This window comes from Scatophagus argus, chromosome 9, assembly GCF_020382885.2.
Source record: "Scatophagus argus isolate fScaArg1 chromosome 9, fScaArg1.pri, whole genome shotgun sequence".
Lineage (NCBI taxonomy): Eukaryota > Metazoa > Chordata > Actinopteri > Scatophagidae > Scatophagus > Scatophagus argus.
The window spans coordinates 9679660-9705894 of NC_058501.1; the positions used below are offsets into that span (position 1 = coordinate 9679660).

General features: G+C 40.5%; 1 protein-coding gene across 6 annotated transcripts in view; it reads right to left on the reverse strand.

Annotated features, from left to right (window-relative positions):
- triob (trio Rho guanine nucleotide exchange factor b) overlaps positions 1-26235 on the reverse strand; it is a 99127-nt gene that overhangs the window by 25167 nt on the left and 47725 nt on the right. For 4 of the 6 annotated variants that reach the window (XM_046398765.1, XM_046398767.1, XM_046398769.1 and 1 more), the window contains 29 exons: positions 25568-25759; positions 24551-24682; positions 24043-24273; positions 22635-22757; positions 22250-22441; positions 20188-20357; positions 19776-19950; positions 14164-14359; positions 13612-13686; positions 13114-13280; positions 10568-10687; positions 9397-9495; positions 9186-9278; positions 8742-8891; positions 8480-8594; positions 8146-8261; positions 6550-6672; positions 5982-6176; positions 5390-5505; positions 4495-4561; positions 4204-4313; positions 3964-4033; positions 3661-3750; positions 3383-3475; positions 3101-3212; positions 2634-2824; positions 2150-2251; positions 979-1118; positions 576-675 (listed from right to left, as the gene is read on the reverse strand). In XM_046398765.1, coding sequence (XP_046254721.1) covers positions 576-675; positions 979-1118; positions 2150-2251; positions 2634-2824; positions 3101-3212; positions 3383-3475; positions 3661-3750; positions 3964-4033; positions 4204-4313; positions 4495-4561; positions 5390-5505; positions 5982-6176; positions 6550-6672; positions 8146-8261; positions 8480-8594; positions 8742-8891; positions 9186-9278; positions 9397-9495; positions 10568-10687; positions 13114-13280; positions 13612-13686; positions 14164-14359; positions 19776-19950; positions 20188-20357; positions 22250-22441; positions 22635-22757; positions 24043-24273; positions 24551-24682; positions 25568-25759 — 3855 coding nt within the window. The remainder of the gene's footprint in view (positions 1-575; positions 676-978; positions 1119-2149; positions 2252-2633; positions 2825-3100; positions 3213-3382; positions 3476-3660; positions 3751-3963; positions 4034-4203; positions 4314-4494; positions 4562-5389; positions 5506-5981; positions 6177-6549; positions 6673-8145; positions 8262-8479; positions 8595-8741; positions 8892-9185; positions 9279-9396; positions 9496-10567; positions 10688-13113; positions 13281-13611; positions 13687-14163; positions 14360-19775; positions 19951-20187; positions 20358-22249; positions 22442-22634; positions 22758-24042; positions 24274-24550; positions 24683-25567; positions 25760-26235) is intronic. The other 2 variants (XM_046398768.1, XM_046398766.1) reach the window with 1 other exon arrangement.

A 26235-nucleotide genomic window follows, 5' to 3' on the forward strand; every position in this document is an offset into this window, starting at 1 on the left:
CATGCAAGAGTCCACTGCTAGAGTTTATAATTAGTGAGACGTAAAAGTATGGAAACATTTTGTATCTACGTGCGCTGGTGTGTGTGTATGCATGTGTGTGAGTTAGCTTTACAGTTGCTCATACTGAGCGTAGGAGGACAGGCCTTCTGTGGTGTTATTACCAGATATAACCATGGCTGACTGTTCCCAGTGAGCTAAGATTCTCTCTCTCTCTCTCTCTCTATCACACACACACACACACACATAAACAAGCACATGCATGGTTGCACACACACGCTGCTATACACCTCTGTCAGATGGACCGTTTCTTCCTCCTTGCACAATCAAACACTTTCACAGGAAACAACTTGAGCAGAGCTGCCTGCCTCTAACTAGTCTGCTGCTTCTGACGATCATGCCACTGTGTGATGGCATGGTATGGACCAATGACAGAGAGGCTCCATACTGATCGACTGAAGTGAATAGTGTGACATAACAGGAGAAATAGAAAAAACAAAATGCTGCCGGGTAGATGACTGGAATGCCTGAAGACTCTGAATATGTGTGTGTGTGTGCATGTGTGTGCGTGTTCCTACCTTATCGCTGTCCAGTGTGTTCTGAGATGTGCGTGAGGCAATGGAGATGGTATCTGGTTGGCTGCTGGCATCTCCCTGGCTGTCCAGCTCCTCTCCATCCCTGCAGGCCACATTATCATTACACTCAGTTCATTATTACTATTAATAATAATCAATACATTTGACTGGAAATGCTGGTTACTGGATTGAACAGGCTGAACTTTGAGATTGTGCAGCTTTAACAGTCATTATATAAAACTGATTTAAATAGTTGAACAATATACTACTGTATTTATTTTCCAGTAGTTTTTGCATATAAAAAAACCTAAATGGTTTTTAATTTTCACAATGGCAAACATAATTAACATGTGTACTCATTAACAACATTCACAAAAGCATGCAAATCAATACACTGTTGGCTTACCGTCTGACTTTATGTTTCGCTGTCGTGGCTTTAGGGATGTGAATGGGCTCCTTCAGAGCTCCACGCAGGTGAATGGTTCGCTCCTGGATGACCTCCCGAATGTGCTTGATCCAGTCCTGCTTGTTCTCAATACTTGAAGCCTGGGACATGACAAATGATTATCAGATAAAGGTCTTACTTTTTAGTATGTACAGCTGCCATATCAGCAATGCAGCTGCTTTCTAACTGACAGACACAGAGAGAAAATGTTAGATCAGCACCAAAGATGTGTGCAACAGAGAAAAATAAAAGCAGCTGCCTGATGGAATTAATTGTTGACCCATAACATGGCATCGGGTTTAATTTGATCCCCGCAATGTTGCACTTGAGTCACATGTCAACATTCAAACGCAGTGCGACATGATGACAACAGCGTCTCGTAAACTCCACTTAGGGTTCCACGGAGAGAAACATGGACATCCATCGTCAGCCTTGTTGACGTCACCGAGCCACTGCAACTGTACTGTGCATGTGACTCCTCTCGTATGTGTCTTCACTTCCTCCTTCTCTTAGCAACAAGCAGCACCATGGCTGCAGTGGCACCGTGTTACATAAGAAACAGACTAGGATGGTTACAAGAACTTATGCAATTAAAACAGATCACACGTTGGAACACATGCAGCGGGAGTTTCAATCTTTCTCTCGCTGAGTCTCAAAATTAAACACGTATCGACACACAGACCCTGCATAAAACATTGTTTCTGACTCATGGGGCGAGAACTACAAAGTTGCTTGAGAGTTTGGATTATGACCCATCAATTGCTATGCTAATATTTCCGTGTGATGAGTGAATAAGTAGCTGAAAGTAACACTCCAACCCCCTACTGGGAGTGAACTTTCTTGGCTGAGCAGAAGGAACCATGTAGGATTTAGTGGGGGTGGACTACAAATATGGAGTGACTACTCTTTACGTGCGAACAACTTGAGCGCTCACTACAGGCAGGCAATCATATGGGGATCTGTATTACACTTGATACAGTGTCTGAGATGGAAGTGAAGTGAAGTATTTAGGTATATCATACACTGCAGGAAGATATTTAAAAGAAGAAAGAGGAAACAAAGATCCTCATTATGAATGCAAAGGCCAAGAAATGTGCCTTTCTCTCTTATGATACAATCACCATCTTGATACCTTGAGGACGATCTTGTTGTCTGAGGTCGGGGTCCTGCCCACCCACAGGGCAAATTTACAAGGATCTCCCTCCACATGTTCTGTCACTCCAAGCTCTGATGTCTGGGAGATGAACAACATGTCAACGTGATAAATTAGAAAAAAAAAAACAAAAACAAAACAGTGTGCGTAATAGAGTCTTCCAGCTGACCCAAATCCCAGAAATGAAAGAAACAATCTTGAAAGCCAAACAAAGTCTTAAATTAACAATTCTGAGCCCTGTTCAGCCTTATGGTCAGCTTGAATATACATTTTAAAATTTGGATTTGACCCAACAAACACCTGAGGCTTACACTGAGGATGGTCATGAAGTGGTCTTATTATCAGGATACTATCACACTCTTAAGTAATAATGAGTTTTATAGTACATCTTAATTGACTTCTCAGATGTCGTAGTTGGTAGAAAAAGAAACAATACTGCCTGATAAAACAGTCCATTACTTACAAAGAGCTTGCTCTTGTACAGGTACTTGCTGCGCCCGCTGGAGTCTTTGACTTCTTTGCTGAAGACCAGGGACATCTCGAAGAGGAAAAGATGTCGGTCGCGGCCCTTCCTGATCAGAGTCTTGGGATCCCAGACCTGGAAGGACTCCTGGAGTATCAACTCACCTTGGGAGTCAATGTTCCCATCAAACCCTGAAGCAGTGACAGGAGAGGAGGAAATGAGAAGTTTGCAGATGTGTACTGTACTTGTACATACAAACATCTTCGTGGGCGGCAATCGGAGGGACTGACTCACAGCTGAATAACTTGTGCTGAATGAAAGTGAGTGACGTGTTTCCATTTGAAGTGAGTTTGGAATTAATAACACAACACCCTTAGGGTGCAATTATACGGCCGACTATCAAAAAAACACGTGTAGCGTAGTGTTAGGGTGTATGTGTGTGTGTGTGTGCTTGTGTGTGTACCCACCATCCAGCATAGAGAGGTGCATGGCATCATTGGCTTTCTTGGGAACACTGAGCATCACTTCAAGACCATCCTTGATCTCACCTTTACCCTCCTCACAGCATGTCAACAACTCCTTCAACAGACAAACACAAACAGGGACATACACACAGAAGTTTAACTGAAAAGCTAGAACACACATTGACGATTTTGTTAAAGGGTTAAGTTACTACTCTATGCATTTTTCTTTGCACAATATCAGACTGGGTATCCTTTCTTTTACATTTATTTAAAGGCATGTAATACCTTGAGAAGGAGCTGATATTTAGTGATTCTCTGAACTGGTTTGATCAGGTAAGAGGAGATGGAGTTGGCAAGGCGATGTCTTTGCTGGATTTCCTGTAAATCATGAAGGGAAACAGACACATGTCAAAATTTTCATTAACTTATGTGCTGTATAAAATTATCTATCTCTGCTCACTGGGGAAAGATTTACACCAAAGTCTAAAAAGCAGGCATGGATTAGAAAATGAAAAAAACATCCTATCATATCACAAGTTATTATACATCAGGACGTTACTTACATCAAAGTAGGCTCCAGCATGTTCCAGGATGAGCTGGGTGGAATCAGGCTTGTTTTTACAGTAGTTCACATACATCTGGAACTTATCAGCCTGAGCACAAAAACAATACCAGTACTTTACTCACTTTACTCATCTTTATAAAGAAGTGTCATGAATGCTAAGCAATAACTGTCATTTATTTAATTTAAACTTAATAGCGACATACTCATTTATAAAAACGCTGATGAAAGACATCAAACTAAAATAATCGGGTGGGGGGGTAAAGCCAAGGAACAAACAAGTCTTAACATTAAGATCTCTTACCCAAGTTACAAAACAATGGCCAACATCCTCTGGAAGCTGCTCATATTTCTCCAACTCCTTCAGGAAAATGCTGTACAGACACAGAATAGCTTAAAAGAGGAGCAATCAGAAGCTGAACTTTATATATTCACTTCTCCTGAAAGAGAATTCCCACTTGAAATCTGGAATCATTTCAAAGTAAATTAGTTGACGGTGATGTTAAAGAACACAAAATTTACAGCAGGTCACTGCACTACTGACTTGTGATGAAACTCGTAGAGGTCCTGCATGTTCCCAAAGATGATGTGTTCCTTGTTGACAATGCCAGGTGGAATCTCTTCAACACCGCTGGTCATCTCCCACAGGTACGTCTGCACAAACACACAAACACAGTGTCTGAGTGTCTCATCATCACATTACTTATTCCAGTTAATCCTTTACTTATTTTGTGAGCAAGAAAAAAGTAGAGCAAATTGGAAAATAAAAGTGGAACCAATTTTAGAGGAAAATGTATAAAAACATTAACATTTTTCATGGTAAATGACTACTTACATCCATACACTCCCGTAGGTCTCTGACATAGGCTTTCTCTGTTTGAATCAGCTCAGCCATTATGAATCTGAAAGGAAAGGAGAGCAGGCACTGATGAACATGGTCAGATGGTGCTGTTGATCAGTGTCAGTGTATCATCAGTTAAAAAAAATCAATCCACCACTGGAATGTGTCTGTATTATCACATATCAAATATGAAGCTGACAATGCAAAGAGTTTGTCTGGATTTCATATTTGATCTAGAATCCAACACAGTCTTAAGTTTGTGCCTGAAGGTGGCAGTAGGTGGCTTTTTGGACATTTATTTACTCTAAATTCATCTCAAGTAACTCCTCTATTACAACATGTCCAGGCAGAGTTCAGATGAAAATCACACAGCTGCTGTATGTGAACGCATTATAATTCACAAACGTATAATTCACTGATACTGTAATTTATAGACTGTTCATGTCTCCTGCATGAATTCCCCCCACAAACCTTTTAATCACAGTTACTACAGATATTCTACACAGCATCAGGGGTACAGAAACATTTTGGGATAAATGCACATAAACAACATTAGTGCTGTGCATCCTCTCATACATGTGCCATAAATTCCATCTTCATTTGTTTACATGCATGACTGGAATTGAAAATTTCACTGTGTTCACTGTGATGTGCTCATGTTCTCAAGGTAATCTGACATTAAAAGGCACATTATCATTAACTCTAACAATCTGAAATGAAAACCTGGCTGCAGCCATGAAATGTCAGTGGGTATGAAAACTAATTTTTTCAGGATATTACTGAATTACTATTCCAGGCATTTTTCCAGGCCTGCGTAGGAAACCTGTGATGCTGAACATCAGGTGGTTATCAGAGGAGAGCGTGCCAAGGAAATGGCTGCTGCACTTACTCTTTCCTTCGCGCTGACTTCCTCTTTTCCTCGTTGAGTTCGTGGGCAGCATCCCTCAGCTTGACCTCTGACCCTGGAGCACTGGCTGGGATAATATCCAGTTGCAGTTCTTTACTCTAAAAAGGAGGCAGTGGCTTTAATGTTGTGCATAACAGGCACGATGGTCATTCGCCTGTCAACACACCAATGAGTGACATTATTTGGTTCCTGCATTAAAATGAATTGTTTGCAGATGATGTTTGAATAGGACCATACAAGGGTCCAACGTCTGTCCGCATCTGGTCCAAGCTCCTTCAGTTAAAACTAACATAAAATGAAAACTAGCAGAAGTTTGTGTGTTAACTGATCACATGAAACATGATTTTGTCTTGTCATTGTCTTTGTCTTTGTCTTTGTCATGTCCTTGTTATTGTGATCTGTGTCACACACACTATAACAATGGCTGCCATTTCTCCAGATCTTTTATCCTTTATTATACAGCATCAACTCAAGCTTTAGAATATAAACACATATGAACAAAGTTTGACTTAACACATTAGGAAGAACAGAAACATGTATTCTTCTTTGATTTCTATCAGTGATATGCACTCACAGCCTTGTTGGAGTCAGAAGAAATGCCAAGCGCCGTTTCCAGGCAGGTTCGGTATTTGTCCATGCGGAGAGAGAAGTCCCGGTAGCGCTTGTCCACCGAGGACACCCATTTTTTTATCTCCAGGGCATGGGCGTGGCCCTTGTCACAAAACCCATCTGCCAGCTGGATCAACAGCTTTACCCGCTCTTTGGTTTGCTGTCAATAGAGAGACATTTAGGGAGGGGAGAGAGAGACGAGAGAGAAGAGAGATGACCGCAGAGAGGCAGAGCCGGTGGAGGAAAGGTAGTGAGAGAGACAGAGAGTTCGGAATCAGTGTGTTTGCTTGATGGACACAATAGCTTGCTCTCTAACACAATAACAGTGACACAGCAATGAGGAAAGAGGACAATACACTGCCCTGGGAATGGGCCTCACGGTGCAGCATAGGAGTATTCAAACATACACACAGCACAACATGGAGAGCAACAGGCACAAAAATATGCATCGCTTCCATCCTCCCTATCTTCTTTTACACAGTAATGGATTGACAGATAAACATAAACACACACGCACACACACACACAAATACCTTTGCTGTGATCTGGAAGTCTTCGTGCTCTTTCAGCAGCTCCTGTGTGTGATGAATGCTGGAGCCAGTGGATGTGTGCGTGGACAGGTAAAACTCCCCAGTGTCATGGATCCACTCCAGGGCCTAGGGACACAACCAATAACAAGTGGGTACGTTTACACTGGAGGGATTTCAGTTACACAGTTTGAAACAGTCTCTTTTGACTATTCAAATCTAAAAACCTGGTACAAGTTGGGACACTTGAAACTGTTTTAACTACCATAAAAGTAAACCCTAGAGAAAGTTTGTGTAATTAAACTCATCCACTTCATCCCCTGCTATCCAGTAGGAGATTTGCCAATTTGACCTGATCAAGGGTTGATTTGTCTAACATTTTGTTCTGTAAGAAAGAATTTAGGATTAGGAAAGTTTTTGAAGCAAATCATCAGTTCACAATGAAGATACAATCTGCAAAATCTTCAAATCAAAAATCCAATTAATCCATGTTTTACTATTATTCAATCTCCAAAGGTCCTACTTAGTTTCTATTTAATCTCTGTGTACTTGATAACCAGCAGTGGCAGAACTGGACCAGTCAAACTGTGAGACCAGCTAGCATAGGCCCTGGGGATAAAACCTGGATCGCCCTAGAATAGCCATGTCCTAGAAACATCTATGATGTCATTCGATTTCATTGCTCTAAGCTCATCGCTGTGTGTCTGTGCTGTGCCATCCAAGCACCACAAGAGGGAGCAAAGTGTATTGTATAAAAGCAGCTTTGGACCTGGCACACAGGGATAGAGTTGAGAGCTATGTGGCGCAGATTCTAAATTTCTTCGGCTTCTTCAAAATAAAGATTTTCCAGTTGTCACGTTTAGGTCAGCTCAGCTCAGTCTGTGGAGTGTGGAGAGATCTTGGCTACTACTGAAAACAGTATAATCCAAACTCTATCAACCTCACAGGTCCTTGTATCTATAACAATGGCTGATCTGAGACAGTTTGGATTATACTGAAAACAGTATAATCACAGGTCCTTGTATCTGTAACAATGGCTGACCTGAGACTTGTCTGATTGACAAAGACTGAATGGTTTTGTGACTCATCCTAAATTAAATCTTTTATTCTTCTACAATACAGAAAAGGTTCACAACAAAAGTCCCAGTGGCTGAAATGTTCAGTATCACCAGAGGGGTAAAAATGAGTGGCTGGAGACTTGGAGATGAAGACTTTTTGCTCTGTAATAAACATACTGTTTAAATTTACTGGCCACATAATGATAGTCGTTTCTGAGGCTATCATTGTTCCAAACGTCTGCCAGCTTACATCATTTCCAGTATGCTTGAAGTGTATCATTACCAAGAAAAAAAACAGACTGCATGATTTAAAAAAAGAGACAAATTAAGCCGCAGCTGTATGCTAACTGAGACAACTTGCTCATTTAGCTCCAGTTCAAACAGGAGCCAATCATGGAGGAGGCTTGATGCTTACTCTGCAGTGAAATAAAAAAAGAAGAAAAAGGACTACTGACGCAGCAACCTGCTCAGGTTAATCTCCAAATTTTGCTTATTGCAAATGTACGCATAAACACACAGCATACACACGATCAGAAGCACACACCTGTTTGGCACTGCGCTCAAACACGACATACTGTTGGCACTGATCCAGCCTTCGCTTCCTCATGGTCCAGAAGTGGAGCACTCTGTTCTCTCTCTGCAGCAACTCATTCAAGATATCTAATGAAAGAACACAAGCAACCAGAAAAGTGTGTTCAATTTTTTGGATTTTTTTTTTAATACTATACACGAACATAATGAACACCTGAATTTGAAATACTGTGAATAAATTAGGAAACAGTGGGTAGAAAAAGTCAGAGAAGCTAATAACAGCATGATAAACATCTTTGTAATGAGAAGGCGCAGGAAAGATGATGATTACGGAGTTGTGTACTTACTCTTAACCTGAGTCTCAGGAGCCTTGACATGGGACAACATGCCAGGCATGTTGACACTGTTCCTGTGAAGGTACTTCAAGAAGACGTCAGCATTACGCCGAGCTAACGTACAGGCCTGCAAATGTGCAGAATGAGAACAGACGTCACTCATGGCTTCAACAGTAATATACTTCTGACTTATAAAATATTGAAAATGATCTAAACCAATAATGAGTGATTTGACAGGTCTTTTCTTACAAATGAATTAATGTAGCTGTCTCACCTTGAGGAAGGCCTCTTTCTGCTCCAGATGTTTGCTGATCATAGGAGTGACGTGGTCTGACTCACTATTTGGGCCCAGTTTATCAGCACCGCCACACCAGTCCTCTTCTCTTTTATACTCCTGCTCCAGGCTTTCTAACACACTGCATACCTGAGACACATATGACACAGTACATAAAAACTACTGCACAACGCATCAGGGATTGTCTCCTGCTCCAGACTTTCATGTAACCTGTGAAGCTACACATCTTTGAGAGTATATTTTCCACGATGTTGAGATACTGCCTACTTGGTGGGCCTATTGACAACGCACAGTGTAATTCCCATAATGCTTTATTCCCCCTCATTTTCACTCTAACTCACTCCTATTTGAGATTACCTGAACACATGTTTCAGTTCACAGTCACGCTCTTACACACACTAACACACACACACGCAGATGTACCTGTTCAGAGGTCTTGTAGAAGGCTACAGAAGCATTGACCAGCTTGAGTCGGTCCTCCATCTTCAGCATCAGCTGCTGCCAGTGGTCTGCCACCTTCAAGTCAAACAAAACAAATCAGTTTACAGCTAATGGTGTTACAACAACAGCCATGCCACCTGCATTGTTATTCATGCTTCCTTTCAGAGATGTACAAAATAATAAAGAGCAATACCTTTTCTGCACAGTCCCTGATCATATCCATGTCGTAGTGGTTTGCCTGGAGCAAGGCCTCAGCCTTCTGCTGCACCTGCAGTGCACTCTGATGGGTTTTCTGCATGGGGGATAAGGATGAGATAAAAATACAATGAAATTCAAGTGTTATATGAATCTCTATATCACAGTGATTGCGCTGAAAACAGGACCCAAGCTTTTTGTTGACCCTGCAGGGCAGTTTGGTGGAGGGTGGAGGAACAGTCAAATAAATAAAAGTCAAGTGATTATAGCTGTGTTATGAAAGGCAGTCTTGGCGTGAGCATTCTGGAGAGGAAATGAGATAGGGGGGTAAAAAAAAGAAAGTGTCTGGTGATTTTTGTGTAGACTGAGAAAAAGGAATTGCTCCTTGCTGGACTCACAGCACTGGAGGGAGGGAAAACAGAAGGAGAGAAAGGAAAACCAAAGGATTTTCTGCAGCCTTTCATAATGTTTACAGTTCCTGCAGGGTCCCATCAAGGAGGACATTCCCAAATCAGCTACAATTTTCTCACCACGAAGGACCCATTTTGAATTTCAGTGGCTAAAGTTATAGCATGCCTGCTAAATTCAAGTCCCTCTCGCACAGGCAATAATCACAAATACATCTTTCTTCTGAGCGTGCATCTTTGTGTATGTGCATGTGAGCTGTGTAAAAGTAGGTCAGGTACAAGTCTGCATTAAAATGAGCCAGGTTCAATGGAGTTCAAAGGAAAGGTACCCTGCATAATCAGTGCTAAAAAGAGCGAGGAAATAAGAAAGAAAGGTAAGCAGAGAGAGAAGAGGGAGGTATTAGAGATATCAGTTATTCATAATTCCATTTCATGTGTAACTTATGATGAGTTGGGGGGAGGGGGCTGTAGAGGCTTGGGAAGAGTTTCACAAAGGCAAAAGGAAGAATGGAACAGGAGAGGTGCAGAAGTGGTAAAAAATGGGGGAAAGAGAAGATGAAGAATGTGGCATGGGAAGAGGAATGGATCCAAATATGATTAAAGGGGAGGTAAAAATGGGATTAGCATATGTATGAGTTGAAAGAAAGATACACGCAAGTGGAGGTTACAAAGTATTTGGACATCAACACACTACTTTTAGATTCTACATGAATAGAGAGAGACTGAAAGGAGAAGAAGAAAAGGAAAAATAGTTTGTTTTACCTCTATTGCATGTTGGAACTGTTCATGTTCCTTCTGCAGCTGTTCAGCTTCTTGTAACGAACTGGCTGTGATCAGACCAGCGTTCAGCATGGACTCGCCATTACGGATCCAACCCAGCACCTAAAACACATACAGCATGCGCACACAAACACACACAGACACACACACACACACACAGTTTTGCTATAATTCACTCTTCATTTTTGCACGACTTATTCTAGGAAAACATCTAGCACCACTTGCAAAAAGGTGCGAGCCCAAATTTCATTTCTTCTTTCTTCCATTTGCTGTTCAACAGCTCTTCTGTATCCACATGCACCAACTTTTCTCCTTTAACCGTCTCTCCTTACACATACATATATATACACATACTGTATGTTTTTATTCCACATTCCTTTGGATCGTCACTCTGCTCCTGCTTCAGTTCCTTGACTTCACATTTCACTTTGGACAAATTGGACAAATTTCCCTACCTACTCTATCCATAACCAAACTCTTCGTACATAATCTCAACTACCACACACCCTGCCTCACACAGTCAAGCTCCTAGATGCCATTTGCACATAGATTTTGTTGGCCTACTTCTACCAGAAGGTTATGTTAAACACAGTCTGTCAGAACCCTGCTCTGCCTGACTCAGCAAGCACACCTGCTGTGTGGGAGATGGGCAGAGCTGCAACTGGGTCTTGGCTATAAAAGTGATGATGCAACTCAACTCCGACTTTTTCAGCCACTTCAACAGGGCCTATGTTTCCACTATACCTGCAGGTAGGAGCAACTACTGAATGTCACAGGAGCTACATGTGATGTAACTCCAATGCATAAACAAACAGTGTCAACATCAGCAATAATGAGTACACGTATGATTGGTTAGCATGGCATGACAAACATTTCTATTTACATAATACGTTCCAGTATGTCATAATAGCGCTACAACTGACAACACTTTACAGTACTTACAGTGCCTTAATCTTTGTCATAACTCTTGTTCTATTCATAATCCCTATTCTTAAACTGTGCCCTTTCATAATGACATTCAGAAAATAGTTCAAACCGGTAACCACCTTTCAAAACACACTACCAACAGCAACTGTGGCACAGTAGTAATTTCTGGCCAGGACTGAAAGGCTTGTTGTTTGGTGTGTTGTTTATATCATTAATAGCAGAAATATAAAAGCTACTATTACCGGAATATGGTTGTGTCCAACTTAAGCCTATCACGGTGGTTCTAATTTCCCAGGATGGGTGATAGTTAGGCTTTGTGAGGGAAAGGCAGTTGAGCTGTACTTTCCAATGACATCTGAGAAATCCATGTTAACAACTATGTTGTACAGTAGTTTATGATGTGTTCTCAAAGTCGTTTAAAAGTATTTACCATTTAATGAACCAAATCTTAAGACAATTCTGATACACGAAGCATTATTAGCTGCACGGACACATATAGATGTCTGTTAACAGTCCACAGTAGCATACAGCACTGCCTCTCTCTGGGTAGTTCACACCAGAGAGAGCATCACACTATTATCATACTGTCAGATCTGTTCAATCAGTGCAACTGCAGTGCATCTTCTGAGATGTTTTGCAGCAGAACTCTCTGGGTATAATTTTGTTTATTCTGGTCTCAATTTCATATCTGCTACCACTTTTGTTCGGTTTTTTCATTAATTCTAGTGCGAGTTGGAACATTAAGTTTGTTGTTATGGGACTGCATTACTATGATAACAAGCCCAGCTATGAAAATTGCCTCTGTTTATTCATTTATTTATTTATTTTGCTTTGAAATATCAGTAGGCTGATATTTCTTTTCTTTCTGTGTATTCATACTGAATGAATATTTGGAGAGAATCTTTTTGCTGATGTGCTCTTCACCAACACAACAATAAGCTGAACATTTTCCCTTCCTATCAAGTCTGGACATTTGTCTTATTTTGCCCTGAATTTCCATTTATATGTCTTCTAATCTTGGCTGAACACCCAACTGTATTGTATTGCTCTGAATATTCCTCAGTGTCAGAAAGAGATACAGACAGATAGAATTACAGCAAGAGAGGGAGAGGGAAAGAAAAAAGGAGGGAGTAAGATTGTTGACACAGAATGAGTCATCTACCCATGGTCATGTATAGACAGAACATGCTGTAGCCTTTTAGCCCTTCAGCACTCTCCGCTGCAATATCAAGGTACGTTGTAGCAATAAATTGTCAGAATAGCTTTCCACAGAGCAGTTTGACCTCAGTCTCAGGAGGAAAAAAGTATGTTAGCTGTAGGTGTTGAAATTTATGTGAGCATTCATATATGCGCACATTTTACTTCTACTCTCTTAACATTATATATAGATTTATCATAAGTAAAATACTGTATGCTATAAGTATTTTTGTGCCTTTTCTTTGTGAGTCTAATGCAGTGATTAAGTAGTAAAGTAAGTAAAAAGCCTAGCTCTTTGTCTTTTAGAATTCTTTTAAAATCTCACTTCCACCTTCCAATCTTCACTTTAATGCTGGATCTATCCACGTTTTACTCTCTTGTCCTTTTCTTCTTCAAGTATGCACCTGTTTGACTTCAGCCTGTAGATGCCTTAATTGGACACACTGCTCCAGATGTCTCCTGTGCTGCTCTGCTGCCAGGTCCAACTCCTGCTGCTTCTCATGGAGAAACTCCAGCAGGTCCTGGACCCGTGTGGCCATGTCCACATCTCTGTCGCATAACAGCTCCACACCTGCAAGGCAATGGACATTTTATTATGTTAACAGTAACAATCTATCTTTAATAATATCTCTTTATAATGGCCCTTTTTCTTCCCAGCTGTTCACTCAGTAATGACTTATTGATACTGCATAGGGCATAAGGGTATTGAATAAGGAGGGGGTTAGCAATTCTGAACAAACCTATGCTGTATGTTGAATCCATAGTCTTTGTGGAAACAGAGCTATAATGTATGGCTACTGCTGGATGAATACAGACAGCTCACATTTTTAAGATCGGAATTCCATGCAGACAGTCAAATGCTGATGTTACACAGATTTAGCATTTGCATAATCTGTACTCACATTTTATTCCTGCATTCCATATCAGCATGGTCGTGATTCTAGCTGCGAGGCAGGCCCTGGTAAATAATTGTTGTCCTGAGGCAAGTAACAGAGGTAGCTTACGCATATCTATTAACTTTAAGGTAGCCATGTAGCGAGCAGCAGAAGTGTAGCTGGCTGACTGCAGAGCCAAATTTTGCATAAGGTCAACTGGATTAGTACTGTAACAGTTTCTGAGGCTAAACATCACAACATCACAGGAGGCATGGTCCTAGTCATCGAAAAAATGTACTTCTCTGTGTGTTTGTGTGAAGGTGAACATGTCTTCTAAGGATTAAGCAGCACAATCTGCCTGGCAAAAGCAGCTGTGCCTCTCATTCCCTCCTCTTCTTTCTCTAAACATTTCAATCCCTCTTCCTTTAATTCACATCCAACCAACATCAAGTTAAAACAAATCTGTAATTCCACATGATTCACTTTACCATATGTGAGCACTCAGCCCTCATATGTCCCTAGATGTCCGTAGTCTGTGCTTGACAAAATAAAGATGTGAATTTCAAGTCCTTCACTCACCAGACGCCTGGACCTCAGTGACATACTGCAACAACTCTTGTCCCTGGTGGATGACGTCAAAGGTGAGGTTGTTCATAGTAAGCGCCTTGTCTGCATGATGCTGTAGTCTCTGCTCAGCCAGCGTCAGGTCCTCCGTGTCAAAGTCGCTCATCTGCTGGGACAGTTCCTCGTTCCATGATTCCAGGTCTGAGATGATCTGGGGGACAGAGAGAGTGAGACAGCAAGATGAGTCAACTCGCAAGCAAAATGGGAGAATAAAGCTGTGAAAAAGACTCAGAGACAATGAGCTAAATTATATTAATTTTTGCAAGGATTTCTGACAGTCAAAAGGAAAAATGGAAAGAAAAGAAAAAAATGCACGAAATTATGTTTGGCAAAGGTTTTCAAACCATTTTCACCACCACAAACATCCAAAGGACTGTAAACCACAGCAAAACGGCACAGCCATTTCATCCTGCATATAAGCAATATTAAGAGAATTTTTAAATACCAGACAAATGCCAGACACTGTAAGCGGACACCCTACACGATGACTGTGATAATAACAGATAACATATTACTCTGGTGATGCACGGCTGGTAAAGCAGATGTACCGAGATGTCAGCGCTTGTCTCTGACTGCCCACGCAGACTGAATCATGATACCAGGGGCACCTTGATCCTGGCACCATCCCGCTCTGTCTGTCAATGTTCTGCTTTGTTTTTTCTTTTTTTCAACAAACTGATGTAGTCTAGTTTACACTTAATTTAAGAATTTACCCACCTCTTGCTCTAGGGTATATGAAGTTACCAAAGTGTCAAATAGTGGTCAAGGCTTTATTTAATGTAACTGAAGGAAAAATTGGGTCTTTGTGTAAGACAGATGGTTAGCAACAACAGGTTCTGGTCACAAATTAAAATACTAAACTAACTAATTAGATTTGCTTAACTTACTGACACTGCAGGTTGCTAAAGCAAACTGTTATTCCTGGAAGGCATTTATTATGTAACATGTACAGGAAGTGTTAACGTTTTTTTCAAAATCAATACTGAGAAAAAAGAGGCTACATTTGATCAAAAACTATTTGATGAGAGTTCATTTGCAAGTGAGAACAGTAGTTCAGGTAAAAAGTAAAACCACAAATTGCACGGTATGACTAAGCTGTTTCATAAATAGTGAGATGATCATATTGAACTTGTCATATGAGTCTATAGTGCAGGTGTTGGACTATTTATTATTTTCCCCTTTTTTCAAGTCTTTACCAGTGGCTTTTATTTGGGACCTGACATAGTATGAAATCAAATTGTAATACGAGAATTACAGGTTTGAAATTGACATTTAAAATATTGTGGCCATAACACGATTCATGTAAGACAAAACTGATCAAATTCAAACACTCCTGCACTTGTCACTCACTTTAGTGACCTGGGTGAAAGTTTGAAGTATCTTCAATGGTGTCTGTCCTACATTTAGCTGTTCTGTAACCTTATAAATGAATGGAAAGAATGTGTCAATTTGAAACATGTGAAATTACACGCAAGTAATGGGAAGATGTCACGCAGTTGCTCATAACTCTGGTAAAATTTGATATGTGTGCACGAATGAAAATGAGATGCTTTGGCAGCTGTCCTTTTCAATTCAGAGATTTCTATCTTGTGCCTTAGAGGATCTAACACTGTTTTTATGTTAGAATACCTAAACAGAGACAACAGAGAGATGTTTGATTCACAGTGCAGCAACAGGATGCAGAATATTAAACACTGCGAAGGATGGTGAAGCAATTCGCCAAAATGAATTTTCTGTATGTATATACAGTACTGTACTGAGCGTATGATTATGATATTTGTCATATGCAGCGTTTAGGTAACACTTGGGAATATCTGCCAAACGGTTCTAAGAGTCAATACAATTTAAATGCAACAGAAAGTTCCATTTTAAGTGTAGTGAAAACTGTCCTGAGTAAATGAAGCTAAAGTCTCTGTGAATTAACAACGGGGAGCTTCAAACTCAAGCTTCAAATCATAAAATGACTGAAAGCACAAATGCCAAAAAGAAAAATAAATCAATTGACTTTCAAATATTTCTATTATTTAAAACATTTTAGCCATGCAATGCTATATTAACATATATATATTAACATGATCTGCAAAACATGGCTAACATGCTGTGTCTAGTTACGCAACAGAGCTAATATCAGAATGGCTACAGCACTTTCTCTAACACAGACCGTTGAATAAAAAAAAAACATGACACGTATACTTGCACATGTAAGTTCTGCAGCCAACTGCTGTGATCAGCATAAAGCAAATTTCTCTGTCATTATGAGTGGCAAAATGTGGTGAACATTACATACATATAATCAGCTGCAAAATCTTCAGGTAAATCAGATATAAGGTTTAAACATCAGTGAGATACGACCACTTCCAATAACTCAGGATCACCTGTTCATCCAATTTCTCTGTGAGAGTATGTTACTGTTCAATCTGTGACTATTCTTCTTCACTGAGCTAAGCATCAAAGCAGGACATCTTTTGCTCAAAGACAGCTGCTTGTCACATATTCAACAAGCCCAGCAGGGAGGTCACAGACAGTAAGAAAGCCGCTGCCTTGAGCTTGGGTTCAGACAAGTCTTGCATGACGGAGACATCCAGGGCGTGAAATCCAGAGCAGCTTTTTAGGTTCAATACAAATCCATTCATGTTGTTTTCTCTACTATCCAACACCATTCAGAGAGGACAACATATACAAGTCTATTTCATAAGATTCTTTGTGCACGTCACCACTGCTAATACAAAAAGTTAGTTAAACCTATTTTACAATAAAGAGCATTATTCTCTCTCCATGTAGAATAGTGTGCTTGCCTTATGACGAGGCGCTCGGGAGAATCTGGAATCTCATAAATTCCCGTGCTATCAAATCTCCTCTGTATAGAAACTTTCTTGGCTAGCACACAATCTTATCAAAACGTCTCCTAGTAGAATGATACAATGCACCCTCTAACCAATGGGATAATTTCAAAAATTTGGCAACAGTACAAACTTACCAAGCAGTCATTTGCACTCTCCTCTCCTCTCCTTTTACAGTTGAGTAAAATGCCCTCTGTGTGCAAAAAGATCATCTCCCTCAGCTACCAACACTGTGAAATAAAACTAATGTGACAAAATAAGTCTTCTCTTTGACCACATCTTTTTTCTTTCCCTCAGTGGTCCGCAGTGATACAGGGCTTATCATTATAGAAGAAAGACAACTGTACGTCTCACTTCAACCCTATGCTCTCACCTCAACACCCCCTCCCTTCAGCCTGGGGGGGAGTGTCAGTCACAGTGCATGTGTGTGTGTGTGTCTGTGTGTGTGTGTGTGTGTGTGTGTGTGGGCAGGGAGTGGAGGAAAACAAATGCCTCCTCCACCCATCTTCATGCTTGAACACTGTGTCATATTAATCCTCTGCCTATGTGTGTATATGTGGGCGTACTTTAGTGTTCGACATGAGAGATTAGCAGATTCAGCACCATTCCCTGACTTGACACGCAGAGCTAAAGTGAGACTTAACTGTTCTTTTGGACTTAATGACACAGACGCCAATGAAACCCAGAGGAGGAGAATTCACTCACGGGCATACGTGTATATTTTAAATTTTCTTTTACACACATTTTTGCTTTTGATGTTAAGATGAGTCATCTTAACAAGTAATCTTTTACTTAAGATTACCATGTTTGTGTCTTGATAATAGCATTATAGGTAAAGCAAATGTTCGCAGTATTGATAGATAATAATAATAATTACATAATCACCTGATCGTTGACAGAAACAAAAGGCCTAAAATGATGTACTACTATCAAATTAGGTTTGGCAGGCATTACAACACTTAAATGATTCTGACATGTGCTTTAAATCCATACCTTGGACTGTAACAAAAATATGGTATTTGTTTTGTGTTGTTGTTTTTGTTTTTTTTTTTTTGAGCAGAGGGAGGTAAGCAATAAAGCCATGTAAAAAGCAATCAAACTTCATGGGGGCTGTCTGCTAAATAGTAACACATCTTAGTTTAATGTGCTAGCCTGCTAACATTTGTTAATTAGCACTAAACAAGAGCTACATCCAAGGCTTGACTGTCGTTAGTTTTGCAGGTATAAATAAACATTGAGCAGTATTGTACAAAATAAACCTGATAATACTGTTAGAGGACATATCAGAGGCTTCATCCTCAGGGTGCATTAACGTCTGTAACATTGCAATTAATCCAATATGTATAAACACAACTCGCTAAAAACCACAAAGCGAGGGACTGAATCAGTGACTGACTGACACACCAATAGAACCATAGAGCCATGCTGCCAGCATGGCTATAAACCCTATATAGATAAAAGTATTGGGACACATGGCCATTCACCAACGGGGACTTCAGTAACATTGCATTCTAAATACACAGACAGCTTTGCATGTATAACAGCTTCCACTCTTCTGAGAAGGCTTTCCACAAGATTGTGGAGTGTATCTGTGGGTCCCAGCCCAACCCCTGAAAAACAGCCCCACAAAGAGCTGTGTCTGGATATTTTTGGCTATACAGCATATATCACACTAGTGATGTGACTGTTACTGAAAACCACTTTAATGCACACTTTCATTCATCATCACAATAACTTTCCACAGACAACTTCTTTATACTTACCTTACCCTCATGAATTCAAACCTGTATCTCTGCCCTAAAATTTCTCTTCCACAGAATTTGTGTGTAATTCAACTGTCAGGAAAGTGTGGCTCAACATATCTGATTCCTCAGCCTGAATAAATTATCACCGGAAACACAAAATAATATTTTGAAATAACATTTACCACATCTGAACACCAGCTGAGAAAAGCATTCACTCTCACAGTGGGATGTTAAGGAATTAGCGGATACAATGTACCCAATTGCTGGTAGGGGAGGAGGAAAGAAAATTGGAATGAGTGAGTGGATGCGATGAATCAAGTGGAACTGAATACTTTTTTAATGTAGCACATGTGAGGGTATTACTGTGAATTCAACCAAGCTTTGAACCAGCGGGAGCCCTCACAACACGACTGAATCTCCCTTTAACAGCGTAATGGTCCATCAGCTCAGAGTCACAGTCATTTTGGCTTTCTAGTGTGTCCCTTGCCATATGTGACTGATCTTTTCACATATGTGAACTACTAAGCTACTACAAACAAAACCAAAAACAAATGTTTTGATATGGTACATTTACATCTGTCATTTCCTTTTTCCCCAACTTATCACATTCTCTGCTATTTTTCTTTCACTCCCACTCTTTGTCTTGCTTTCTTATAAACCAATTTTAGCCTCTGCCTTACATCTCTAGTTCTCCCTCTAATCCACCGCCTTCTTCCTATGTAAGATCAAAAATTCTGATCCAACTTTGATATTTTTTATACTCAAGTATGAGTTATTTTCACCTCAGATATTCATGCAAGTCCATATGCTTCATCTACTCCCACTCGTTTATTGCTCTCTTAACCGAGTGCCACTCTTAAACCCTCAAACTCCATATTCTACTCTTTATGTCTTTCTAACTCACACTTTTACCTGAAGATTGCAAGGTAAAACAAAATTAAATATTGATCAAACACCAAACTTCCATCTTCAGCCTACTCACATCAATGGCATCCCTCTCAAAGATACGGAGCTGGAGGAACAGCTCCAGTTTGATCTTTCTTTCCTGGAACAGCTCCTCCATTTGGCCCTGAGCCTCATCCAGCTGTTGCAGCACACTTTCAATGTGGGCCATGGAGCTGTTGTGGGGAGTCTTGTTGCTCGAAATGGCCGAGTCTCTGTGCAGAGAGGTCAAATACAGAGTTACAAGGTACTACATATTAGTGTTCTTGAGTGCTTGTGGATTTTTTGTGTGTGACAAACGGTTTCATTATTGTTGTAACTCTAAACTCTAAATTTAAGTAAAAAGATAACATTTGTATGTGTTAATGGGCTGCATGAGTATGTCTTACCCTAGAGTGTATTGTATATTAAGTCATTCAGATATTATCATAACATGTATTACTAATTGTCACCTGAGCTGTTGTATGAGGTCCTCTCCCTCCTTGATGACATTGACAGTAGCCTGCAGCGTGGTCTGCTGCTGCTGACCAAAACGCTTGATCAGGTCCTGCACTGCTTCCACCGACTCTGCATACACATCGTCCAGCAGTTCTTTCTGAAGCTCCTCCAACCATGTCCACAGCTAACATTGATTGACAGAAAAGGCAAGCCAGTTAAAATGCACCATCATGTAGTGTTCACCACTCCCAGAGAAGAGAAAAAAAGGCAGGAAGCAACCAAACAGTCCTGTTGTGAACAGAATGCACACGCTGAAGGAGGGTGGGGAAGACACACAGAACGTTGTGAGCTAAACACAGATGTAAGGATTGATAGACAAGCTGCCAAATGGACAGACAGAAGATGGGCAACCAAAAAAAAAAAAAAAAAAAAAAAAATCAAATCCAACTGGTTCTGCTCAAAGCTGGTGTTTTGTGAATGGTCATCTTTGTAACAGATTAGCCATCTGGGTGAATTGGCCCAGAGTACTGAAGCCCTGGCACAGCATCTAGACTGCAGGAGAGAGACCCTGGCACCCACTGTTTGTCTCACACCCACACTACTCAAAAATATGTCTGCTTTGGTATTATACCTGACATCTACAGAGAAGTTGACACTGCTGGTGGCAGTTAGATTAGATGACTGATTTTCAGTGTCTAGTGGAAGAAGCAATCACGTGCAGTATGGTACCCCTTGTAAAATATTACAGACAACCCAGCAGGTTGCCCTCTCCTTTGTTGGCATTAATGTAGCTTTGTTAACAGTATTAAATTACTATCAGATAATTGCTAATGAGATAATAACATCTTCAGTGTACTTGATAAAAATCAGTGCTGATGAATCCCTCTCCCCCAATGTAAATAATGCTCAGTCTCTACCGTAAACTGCCTTTGAGCATGCTGAACTGCATCCAAAGGCTTCTACAGAAGTAGAAGTGACGGGCAGGAGAGCTGTATTCACAACATTCACTTTTGCACACACATACACACACAGGAGGACATGCACAAACAGGTACGTGCACGCAGACACACACACACACACAGTGACCTGCACCAGTGTGAGCTGACAGATGGGATGAAGGAGATTAGTCCATATGGACATTAAAGACTAGCTTCATTAATAACACCATGGCTCTAACTGTCTGTATGAGTCTATGTAAACAGGATGTAGTGTTCACACACACAGAGCCAGGTGCTATGTCAGAGTGGAGAGGTTAATTTTAACAGTCAAAGATGTGCAGTGTGTGACTTTCATATTACCACAACACTGAGAGAAGACTGAGGAAGTGGTGTACTGATGAGCACCACATCCACACAGCATCTACAGTCTCTTGTCCTGTTTGTTTGCATGCTCTCTATTCATTTTTAAATAAAAGGTTAATAATAATAATAATAATAAGGAAAATAAAAGCATGACTGTCATTATCACAGTGAAAGGGAAGGCAGACTGCCTTTAATTTGAAAGGGAAGCAAAGGGAGAATGTGATAACTGACAGGAACATATACAGGAACTATGAGAAATGCTTGAATTGATACCACTATTTGATGATTCTGATTCAGATTTTGATGCCGATTAAAGATTTTAACAAATCTTTTATTATCAAAATAAGCTGGAGGTATGCATTGCCTTGGTACTTTCCAGTTAATTTTGTCTGTATTTCACAGTGATATCTGCCTGCAATCGCTACTATGGTTTCAGAGGTCATTTGTGGATAGAAATGCAAAAAAAGAAGATGGCCCTTAAATTGCCATTAACATTGATGAAGTTGCCACCTTTTTGCAATAACCATAGAGTGTGAGAGGCAAGATGAAAGAATGGCTAATAAGTCAGTTGTTGAAAATATGATGAAACTGTTTCCTGTAGTTCCTGCATATGATGAAAAGCTGGAGTGTGATCAATAAATCAATAACCCTCCACCTTTGAAACTCTTCATAGGGTATTAGAAGCATACACTTTAGCTTAAGGCAAAACAGAGGGGTCAGATCAATGTGGCAAATCGGGCTAATTAGGGTTGAAGAGAGGAGAGGAAATACACACCTCTTTGACGTGTGTGTGGAAGGCAACAGACATGTCAAGCAGAACTTTACGCTGCTCAACACGGCGCACAAAGTCCTGGATGCGATCTTCTAGCTGGTGGGCAGCCTGGTAAATTTCCTCTGGGTCACACTCTCCGGTCTGAGCCAGCTGCTCTGCTGCCTCCAGCAACTTGTCAGCATTTGTGTAGGTGTTCTGAAACGTTAACATTAAGTATGTTTAAAATGCGAGCACAGTATCTCATTCTGTTAACTGTTATGGCTACCTGCTCTTTAGTCTTAGAGCTGTACTGAAATCACGAAGTCATCGAAACATCAAGTTTACACAGCGCCATCCAACTTTCAGACATGCATGTTTTTTCACAAAAATTTGGACTTTTAAAACTCACTTGTGCGACCTCTTCAAAATCTTCATGTCTCTTCTGTAGAGCTCTGGCTCTGTGCAAAGACTTCCCCACACCAGTGTGTTTGCTGAGGAAGGCCTCACCATGGTTTTCTATCCAGTCCAGCACCTTGAAATAGACACAAACACAAGCACAATGTATGTGTTAATATTTAATACTCACACCTACACAGGGTTGCCATGTGCTGGGAATGCAGTATTCATTTTCAAGCAGCAGGGGGTGCCAGTGACTGGACAGGGCTGTATTCTCATGTGTGAGAGGTACAGTAGTCTACAGATGTCATCTCTTTCTCCCTCACCTCTCTGTCTTGATCACATACTCCTCCCAACACCTATCTTGACTCCTTCTTCATCTACAGTCTCTCATGTTTAAATTACACAACTGTGGACAATTAGGTTTTCCCTAATAGGAAATTCAGAGCAGTGCTGTGTGTCAACATTTCCACTGTGATTAATTATAAATCTTTGCACATTGCTTATCACGTATCAAATGGAAGGCCACACTTAATCTGTTTCTATGTGGGGTAATGAAAGGGATTTTATTGATGCTTTCAAGGTCTCTGAGAGAATATTTTGATGGGACAAACATATATGAACACGTGCACAATGCCCTCGACACTTTATGTGACGGTAAATTGCATCACCATGGAAACCATTACCAAGAGAAATGTGTGGAGTGGGGAGACTGAGGCGCAGAGCTCCAACAAAACTGAGAGAGAGAGAGAAAAGGAGGGAGGGGGCAGAGAGGCAGAGAACAGTTCATGCCCAAAGGGCAGAATCGCAGAGTCGACACTATACACCAACTCAGTAGATCTGATCTAAGAGCTCTGCCATCCAGACAGTCACACAGAGAGACAGACACTCTCGCTGTGAAAACCCAGGAAACGGCTTTGAAGCTGGAGCTGATTATATCTAAAAATCACACCTTCTGTTATCCAGTATGGAATACTTACACAGTATCCCTCTGTAAAACAACAAAGATTTCTCGAATCTGTATGACCACTTAAAGAAAAAAGAGCAACACAACTTACATGTTGCTATTCACTTTATCTTATGGTTGTATAAAGGAACAGTTCTTTAATCAATTAACTATGCTCGCACTTTAAGTTTGTCCTCGTCTTATCACAGCACTGCCAGCCTTACTCAACTACTGGAAAACAGAAATGCTTTACAGTAACTTTTAATATCATCAGCACAAATTCAGCAAATCTGCCACTTAATGACAAGCCTTGTGAAAAGCTCAATTAGGTGATTCATTGTAGCAAAAAAGTTTTGGATGGAAGGATACCTCTGTACATTGGTAACGCCCAATGAATGCACAACAAAACCTACTGGTGCCCACACAGCTGCAGCTCTCATTGCAGTTGCTGTGTTTGTCTGGAGGTGTCTCTTACTTGCTGTACATCCTGCTGAAAGACACACAGCTGCAGCCGTTGGTGCAGGCGGACCTTGCGATGCTGCCAGATGTTTTCCAGCTGCCTCTGGTGATGCAGCACCTCGTGAATGATGTCTAGGACATGGTGCACGGCCTTGGAGTAGTTAGCCGAAGCCATCAATGAATCTGCACTTCCTGGGGTCAAAGGTCGCTGCAGTTTGTCCAGAAGAGACTTCCCATCTTGGCTTACCTATAAAAGACAGCATGCAGTTTGACTGATTACAAAGTTTGATCAAGTATCTCACTGGAACATAAATGAAATGTCTCAACTGCTAAAGTCATCATTAAACAGAAACTCAGTTGAAGCACATTGATCACGACACTAAAAAATAACTAAATCTATTGGTATAACTAAAAAATTAATTAATCAGGTTTACAGATCAGATTTACTCAGACTCAACAAAATCGTAGCTCTCATTAGTTTCCATTGGTAGAATTTTTGTCTGTGTGTGAATGTGGGTACTGACCTCAGAGTATGCGGTGGTGATGTGCTCATATAGTCCCTGGTGATGATGGATTGTGTCTTCCAGATCCTGGAGTTCAGAGGGCAGCTCTCCTTCACCACAGGCCTTACACCATGGCTCCACTTTACTCATATACTGGTTAGAGTACACACACACAATACAAATATTGCATTGTCCAGGTCTATATATGCATACGGTATTTGTCTGTTGTCAGACTTAAATATTGTTGAATTTAGCTGTACCAGCTATACTAAAAGCCTGATTTCTGAAGAAAGGTGGGATGATGTGTAAAAGCCAATAGAATGTGACAATCACACGAGTGTGATCGATCTGATTCAGTGATGAGGTTGTTTCTATGAATCCAAGAAGATGAAGTTGTTTTTTAAGTGATAATTAAATCCTTATTTCTTATCTCCAAATGTAGTGTGTATGCTTGAATGTTTCACATTCAAACACCACACGTTATTACTTACATAGTCATGTTATTAGTATATAGTATGAGGCATTCAGGCACAGCTGTGCTAGCCACTGAACACTTTCACCATAAGCCAATGGAAACAAAGAAAAACAATGACTCTGCATTAGAAAGGCTAAACTAGCTCCACATAAAGACTTGGCATCCAAACTGTTATGTTTGGACAGAGGCTGACAGGGATAGAAAAAGAAAGAGATTCAAGAAAGATGAGTGGAAATTTCAATAGGGAGAAAATGCAGCAGAGCAGAGAGCTCTGTAGAAAGTTTTAATAAAATAATGATTGAAATTATTTTATTTTCATAAGGGAAGACTGAGCTCTGAAACCATTTTTATCACAGTAACTGAATGAAACAAGATTTGAGGCAATCTTGCCGCAAATATAAGATGAAAACATACAATATCTTGTCTGTCAGGCTGCCGTGCATTTAATTAAACAAAGAACAAACATTTATTGTAACATATGGCATATGCATGTTGCATGTGCATGTAAACGATACCTCGGCTTTCCAGTAGATTTTGTGTGCATCAGTATGGCATGTCTGTACCTGGTCTGATTTCTGGTGGAAGCTGGCAGACATCTCCAGCAGGGTGCTGCGTTCATCCAGTGCTGCAGCAAAAGCCTTCCACTCCTGCTCCAGCTGTCCAGAGATCTGCTGGATCTGCTGGGAGGCGTAGTGGCCTGACTCCAAGAGCCGGTTCCCAACAGACATGATCCGATTGATGTTCACATACACATTCTGCATTTAAGGAGACACAGAGAAGCATGATGGCCCAGATTAAAACACATAACAGAATTAATTGGTTTTAATTCAACAAACTACTTAGTATAATCCTTAAATTATTTAAATATCCTAACAACTTCTTGTATACAGGCAGCCTGAGAGTGAATACTAATGTGTGCTAACAAAACTGTGACAATCAAAGCCCAGTGGTTTATATTGGAGGACAGCTGGCCTAAAGCACGACAGACTGACATAAAGTAAATTAACTGACTGCCAGTTACAGTATTGTTGTAATTTCATTTTGGGTGCCTTGACATACACAGTGAGCAATATTAGAGAGAATAAAAGTCAATACATGCACCCTGGACATAAGCTACCCCTCCCCTACATACATACACTTATATATATATATATTTCTATATATATATATATACACACACACACACAAACACACACAACCTTGTGGACATTAGAAGTCATTTGCATGGGAG